Source organism: Parus major, chromosome 4, assembly GCF_001522545.3.
Source record: "Parus major isolate Abel chromosome 4, Parus_major1.1, whole genome shotgun sequence".
NCBI classification, from domain to species: domain Eukaryota; kingdom Metazoa; phylum Chordata; class Aves; order Passeriformes; family Paridae; genus Parus; species Parus major.
Genome location: NC_031771.1, coordinates 1,833,029 through 1,840,445, shown reverse-complemented (window position 1 = coordinate 1,840,445; position 7,417 = coordinate 1,833,029). Strand labels below are relative to the sequence as shown.

The following is a 7,417-nucleotide window of genomic DNA, read 5'->3' as shown; positions in this document are numbered from 1 at the left end:
ACTTCAAAGGGGCACGGCAGCGAGGTGGAAAAGAAGTGTACACTGTAAAGGACAGCCTGATTAAGTTCTGAAACAGCACCAAGATGAAAGACAGAGGAAGACAAATGTTTTGGTCCAATCCTTGCCTGCCTGTGCTGGATTTCAGAACTTGGCAGCTGACAGGAGCTGGAGCACCCCCGTGTGTACAGCAGCGCACTCAACAGCACTTGGACACGTTTTTTTCTTCCCAGAAACCGTGGAATCGTGCCAAAAATGACACTTAGGCCGGGGAAAAATATTCTTGCACTTCAAGGAATCCACCCTAGTAAGTGAACTTTGGATGAAGAGCTTGGATTCCCCACTCAAACAAGCCCAAAAGACAACCAGGTGGACTGGCTAGGTGTCAAATTCTCTGGCAGACAGCAGCATCCCCTCCAGCACCCTGTAAAAGGTGTTGGATCGTACTGACATCTCATTCCTGAACGGGACAGGGGCCAACTCACCCCACCTCCAGTATTTCAGGCTAATAATCAGAGCAAAGTTAGCAAGGAAAACTGCCCTCCTTTCTAAAACCACAACTCCTTTTTATCACTACTGGGTTTTGCTCATCTACTGAGGATTTCTTTGTTTTCAGCAAAGCCAGAAGAGGAAGCAAAGGGGAGAGGTGGAGACACAGTTAATCCAAACAGAGCTACAGATCACAGTGCTTGCATAATAAAGTGTCATTCCCAAAGAAAATGGTACAGGCTTTGTTAAGACACTTCAGTCAGGTTTCTCAGAGAACACAGCAACACATCTCTTCTGATTTTGTCTCCAGAAACCTCCCTTGGCCCTTCCACAGTCAGGGACGACTCCCTGCACCTGACACACAGCATTACGTGTATCTTTGCTCCATCTTTGTCTCATCAGCATGGACTGACAACAAAATAATTACATGGCCATAAAAAGGCAAACAGCAAACTCCAATTCTCTTTCCTAGAAACAGCATCAAACACTGAGACGAGGATTTCAGGCCAGACAACGTATTGGAACGGAGTCATTACTATGGCTGAGAACAGAGCTAACCTTTTGGGTAACCAATGTCTTTTTCCAGGGCACAACCACCAAAGATAAAAGCATTACAGCCCTGTTCTCCAAGCCCACACAGCATCTCCAAGACAGAGAATGAAACTTGTATTATGCAGCCAGGATATTCCAGCACCTATTCGGGGAAGATGTACTTGCCTGCCCTCAATTCCTTAAGCTCAGGCTCCCTCCTAAGTACATGCAGGGTTCCAACAACCCTCTTCCAGCCCTAAAATAATGCTGTGAGAAACCCACCACCAAACAGACTCCCTGGAGGAACCTTCTTCTCCTTTAGCTCACACTGGCAGGTCTTGCAGTAGCTTTAAAAGGTACAAGGGGCGTAAAACAAACATAAATAAATGGAGAACTGCAAATCTAGCGATGCCAGTTTCCTGCATTGAACATATGGGGTCCTGACAGAGCTGGGGGGCGTTTTTTTCAGTGACCTGTTTCACACCCCTCTTTATGCTTCCCAAGAAATCTCACGTTGTTTTTTCACTAGACACAGCTGCTGTCAGTCTGCCCTGCTCCCAGGCTGGGAACGTGAGCCCCTCTCAGGTGAGGCTGCCTCAGGAAGGAGAGGTGACTTTCCCCAGCACTGCACGGAGCACCAGCTCCCTCTACCACCAGCTCTCCAGAAAAAAATTCACTCCCCTTTGCACAGCCCTTTTCCAACACCTTCAGATGAGGCAAAATTCATTCACAGCAATCTCTAAGACCTTGAACAATCTAGAACGTTGTCCTACCTGTAATGCAGACCTGGAAAGGGCTTTATCACATTCCTTCTGATCTCCTTACCTGTGGACTTGGAATTGTTAGACACCATTAGAGGAGATGCTTTTGGCTGCTTTACCTTCAGTTTCACACCTGCTTTGGGGAGCTTTTTTGGTACAATAACATCCTGGCAGCATCCAGATCTAAGTCTATCACTGATGTTCTGAGCCTCCTAGCAGTGAAAACAGTGAAAGCCATCAGTGAAACATCCCCACAGGTGAAGTGCAGCATTATATCATTATTATATTAGTACAATGACATCTGCACTTGTTCTTCTAAACTGATGATTTTAGTCAGCAAGTGCATCTCAGCCCAACCTGTAAAGTTCCACTAGGCTATCACAACCATTCAAATAAAAGCTTCCCAGCCTGTGTTAATTCTGCTTCTGAATTTTTGTTAGCTTACAGCACCGCAGCAGCTCGGAATCTTTTAAAAAGGTAAAGTAAATCATTAATTCCTGATAATTTTAACCAAAAAAAACCCCAAACCTCTTCACCTTCAGGACTTAAGAGTGAAAAACAGGCAGTGTATATGACTCACAGTTTTAGTTAGCACTCACCTGGCCCAACTTCTGTGGATAATTCAGGAGACAAACCTGGATTTCTGAACTACTGCAACTGCAAAGAAGACCACCCTCGAAACAAAGCTTCCCAGTAAAGACACATTTTTGCTGAGCAATCCCTCTTTACGGCCAGCCAGCCTTTTATTGGGAAAATAAATACACAGCAAATTAAGTACATCTCACTAAAACAGCACTACTTCATTCCTCTGACAGCTCTTCCTGGGGTTCAGTGGCGCTGTTTCCTGAAGCTGTACCTGGCAGCCAAGGCAGCCACCACGTCCCTGTAAGGAGTATCCGAGTCGGATTTGGTCCTTGGAATGCAGCAGAGGCGGCGGAAGGCGGGAGAGCGCAGCAGGAGGTTGTGGCACAGCCCCACCAGGCTCGAGGACAGCCAGTACAGCGCCATGGACTGCAAGGAGACAAGCACAGCTCAGCTCCTGGAGGCAAGGACAGCGCCAGCCGCAGCTCGGGGTTACTGCCAGCTGCTGAGAGAAAGGACTCACCTACAACACTCCTCCTCTCCCCTGCAACAATGGCTTCCATGTGAAATGAAACTGTCTCTCAACTCCTCTGGGGAAAAGAGCCATCTACACTGAGGCTCGACACTTCTTAAATTGACTCCTATTAAACTTGGCTTCAACTTCTCTATTTGAAACTAGAATTAAGCCAAACAACCAGTGTTTTTGCTAAGAGTAATCTGCAGCACAAAACCTGGTGAAAATGAGAAGCGTTTGAAGAAAGATGTGGAAAATTTCCCAGTTTAAGAACTACACTGGTTTCCACCTAACAAACAATCACCTATGGGTCTTGACATAAAGCTTTCCTCTCCTTTTCCAGGCTACATGAAGGACATTAACTCCTTGCAAGCTCGCTAAGTCTTCCTCCCTGAACAAAAAAACATTCCAAAGGCAGCAAGATTTAAACACACACACACACACAGAACATTTGATTGATTTTTTTTTAAGCACACAGCAGTGGGAACAGGAAACAGGGGGGGCTGTCCTTCAACACACCAGCCCCAGGTGACATCCCAGAGGTCACCTGGCTACTTACAGAGGGCACTGTGGCAGCAATAGGGATCATCACCACCGACACCAGGCGGAACAAGTTGGTAACGAGGTTCTGGAAGCGGGAAATTGGCATTTTTCTTTGGGAGGCAAAGATCTGAAAGAGGAGAAACTCGCAGTTATGAAGAAGCTCTCTCTGAAAAGGCCGTATTGAGGATTAATTTCATTAGAGAAGTGCTCTAGAAGAAAGTGTAGTCAAGGCTAAACACTACTGCAGCTCAGGGAGGCCTGACACACGTCACACCCGACCTGGAGGCCTCAAACAGAGACAGCTACACACGAAAATACACGGAGCACACAGGTGCTGTTTCACTTCTGCCCAGTGCATTTAGAGCAGTGATCATCTGCAGCCACCTTTGTGTGCTAAAGTCTGCATCAGACTCTACTGCAGCCACCACTGCTGGTTTATTCCACCAACGTACCTCCACCACCAGCAAATTGACCAGCCCCAGGGCTGCTGGCAAAATCCACGTGGAGTCAGGTGCCGTCAGGTCTCGAAACCACAGTGCTCCTCCTGAGGAAAACTGCTCTTGTACTACAGGAAAAAGATGAAGAGAACACAGAATTCAGTGTACTTTGCTGTGTCAAGTGAGCCAGAGCTGCACCATGTGTTACATCATAAACCCAAGTTTCTAGGTATGGGGTAGAAGCTGAGACCCAGCTTAGCTCAATCTGCAATAAAAAATAGCTCGATCCCAAATATTTGACAAGTCAATGAGGAAAATAAGAGTGCAATAACCCACAGTGCTTATTTCCTGATTGTTAAAAAATTATGTTTTTCTTAGGAACTGTGTAACTAGACACGTTTTTGCTTAAAAGGACAAATTAAAAACTCTTGTCTAAAAAATTCAGTATATAATTTTTATATAGTATAAAATTTTATATACTATAAATAGTATAAAATTTTTATATAATTATAATAACATTATATATTATAATTTATATAATATATAATTTTATATAGTAAATAACTTTATACAGTAAATAACTTTATAAAGTAAATAATTTTATACAGTAAATAATTTTATACAGTAAATAATTTTATATACTATATATAGTAAAATTTTTATATAAATACATATTTATATATATAAATTTTTAAACAATAAATAATTTTATAATGCATAAATTTTAATAGAATGTAGATTTACATATATACATTTTATAATGTATATTTTATATACAATTTTTATATAATGTATTATTTATATAATATATAATTTTATATAGCATATAATTTTACAGACTACAAATAGTATAAAATTTTTACATAATGTATAATTTTTATAATGCATAAATTTTAATATAATGTATATTTATATATATAAATTTTATCATGTATATTTTATATATAGTTTTTATAAAATGTATAATTTATATAATATATAATTTTTATATAGTATATAATTTTATATACTATATATAGCATAAAATTTTTAGATAACATATTTTTATAATGCCTACATTTTAAGAGAATGTATATTTTTTATATTTTATAATGTATATTTTATATCTAATTTTTATATAATGTAGAATTCATATAATATATAATTTTTATATAGTATATAATTTTATATACTATATATAGTATAAAAATTTTATATCATGTATAATTTTTATAATGCATAAATTTTAATAGACATTATATTTTACATATACATTTTATAATATATATTTTATATATATTTTTATAAAATGTATAATTTTTATAATTTTACATAGTATATAAATCTATATACTATATATAGTATAAAATTCTTATATAATGTATAATTTTTACAATGCATAAATTTTAATAGAATGTATATTTTATATATGTATTTTATAATGCATATCTCATATATAATTTTTATATAATGTATAATTTTCTATAATGTATAATTTTTATAAATGCATATTTGTTTTTATATATTTTAAAGATGTTTTTTAATGTATATATTTTATAGCATCATTTAAAAGATGCTCACAAATTCACCTGGTCCACAGCATTCCACGTGGAAGTAAAAAAAAATAGAGATTAACCGTGAGCGTGCCGTGGCACGTGTATTACTTGCTAAACAGGATTATCAGGCTACATTAAGCTTACAACTAATTTAAAATTCTATTTATTACCTATTATTTATATTAATAAATTAGATTCAACTTGGAACTACATTCGGTTCGCAAGCGGAGCAGGTGACGGGTTTTGTACCAGCCTGCAGCCCAAGCTCAGGACTTTAAGGAAGGAGGAGGCTGTGAGAGCAGCGAGCGGTGTGAGAACTGCCAGCCAGGATTACCTGCAGGGCCCAGCGCTCCGACGCTGCAGTTGCGCAGAGCCAGGGACACGCAGAGCCACATGGGGACCTGCACCCACAGCAGCACGGTGCCTTTGAAGGGGTGGCAGTTGTCCCGGATGTACAGCTCCGTCAGGATCCGCCGCATGTTCCTCCTGAAGTGCAACCTTCCGGAGAGAAAAGCAAAAGCTCAGCTCTGAAAGGGAACAGAATAAATCAATCGGTCACAGGCGGGGAAAGAAAACCTAAGCTTCGGGCCATGGCAGCATCTTGGGTTTTTGTGTCTGTGGGATCCTCTCCCCTGCCACGGATTCAGGAGGTGTGTACAACGCCCCTCGTACCTGGCCACCTTTTCAGACCAGCCCAGCTGCTTTCCACGCACTGACACTTCATAGCGAAGGCGCTTGGCACGTTCCTTCACCTCAGGCTGCAGGTTTTCCAGCTAGCTAAAGAAAAACGAGAGCTGTTTGGGCACAATGGTAGGTAACAATTGCTTCCTCTCCTCACCTCTGTTATCAGTTATCCCTGGTAATTCAACACCTGAACAAGTATTAAACTTCAACTTGTAAAATCTAATATCTGTATAGGAATTGGACATGCACATTGCCACCATATAATTTAATATTATACCATATAAATTAATATTACACATATTAATTACCCTTCTATGATTTAATACCGGCACAGGTATCAATCATATTAATTATCACTGCAATTTAACACCTGTACAGGCAGTAAATGCCTGTGAGGGATAAGGCATCTAGTTAAAGTTTTGTTCAACATCAGTGAACTCCCTTCATCTTCAAATAAAATAACCATGTGAAAGTAACAGTGACAACAAGTAATTACAGTAACAAAGTTCCCTCTTACTATTGCGTATTACTATTTTACTCTTTTTAGGTTTTATACTTTTTCAAGAAGAAAATTATTTCTATCACAGCTGAAATCAGGGCAATTCTTAACAAGTATCTTTTTTGCCTCTATTCTGTAGGAGCTGTTACCAGCTGCTTTGGCTTAAAAAGACCCAGCTTTAGTGCCACCTCAACGATAAAAATAAACGGCAATAATAAAAACTAATAATAACATACAAATATAAACCTGTAAAAATAGAAAAAATACATAATTATTAAGAATATATTATTTACGATATACTGTATGTAAGATGTAAATACATTGTGCTATACATGATAGAAATATATAAATAGTATATATAATAATATATATATACAGATATACATATATATAGATAAAAAGAGTAATAAAGACTTTATATATTTATAAAATCCATGTACGTCCATGAGGACACAACTTGGCAGTGAAAAAAGTCAGCACCCACAGCATAAGAGACCCCACTACGCGAGAGCGCAATAGACGCTCGCTTTTGCAGCCGAAAAAAGCACAAAATGTAACGAAATTCCTTTAAAAAAAACAACCCGAACCCGCTGCGATAGAAGACCCGTGACGTTTATTCACAGGTTAACTGAGGGGCCGTCTATTCACCCCTTCAGCGGTGCCTCTCCCTCAGAGCCTCTCCCGCCCCTCAGAGCCCCCTCAGCGCTCCCACCTTAGCCAGCAGCCGGCCCTGGTGCGCGGCCAGCGGGAGGGTCACGGCGCTGCGCAGCACGGCGGCCCCGCCGGCGATGGCGGCCCAGCAGGGCAGCCCGGTGGCCTCCTGCAGCGCCGCCAGCCCGGCCTCG

The 7,417-nt window shown here is 40.2% G+C and overlaps 1 protein-coding gene across 2 annotated transcripts; it reads right to left on the bottom strand.

The window, feature by feature from the left end:
- Window positions 1–2,496: 2,496 nt before the first annotated feature.
- On the bottom strand, window positions 2,497–7,387 carry LOC107202883 (cytochrome c oxidase assembly protein COX18, mitochondrial). 2 transcript variants are annotated; one of them, XM_015623893.2, is made up of 6 exons: window positions 7,285–7,387; window positions 6,062–6,166; window positions 5,724–5,916; window positions 3,870–3,982; window positions 3,434–3,544; window positions 2,497–2,789 (listed from the first exon to the last, which is right to left on the bottom strand). In XM_015623893.2, the coding sequence occupies exons 3-6, from the start codon at window positions 5,866–5,868 to the stop codon at window positions 2,607–2,609; spliced, it is 552 nt and encodes a 183-aa protein (XP_015479379.1). In that variant the 5' UTR covers window positions 5,869–5,916; window positions 6,062–6,166; window positions 7,285–7,387; the 3' UTR covers window positions 2,497–2,606. The 2 variants fall into 2 exon arrangements, with proteins under 2 accessions (XP_015479379.1, XP_015479378.1); XM_015623892.2 differs by having other exon boundaries at window positions 5,724–5,887.
- Window positions 7,388–7,417: the final 30 nt, after the last annotated feature.

Excerpts from the sequence above, each read along its gene's own strand:
- LOC107202883 (XM_015623893.2), bottom strand. The coding sequence starts at position 5,868 with ATGCGGCGGATCCTGACGGAGCTGTACATCCGGGACAACTGCCACCCC. Across the intron at positions 3,983-5,723 it reads CGGAGCGCTGGGCCCTGCAG|TACAAGAGCAGTTTTCCTCA; the intron begins GTAATCCTGGCT and ends TTTTTCCTGTAG. Across the intron at positions 2,790-3,433 it reads TTGCTGCCACAGTGCCCTCT|TCCATGGCGCTGTACTGGCT; the intron begins GTAAGTAGCCAG and ends GTCTCCTTGCAG.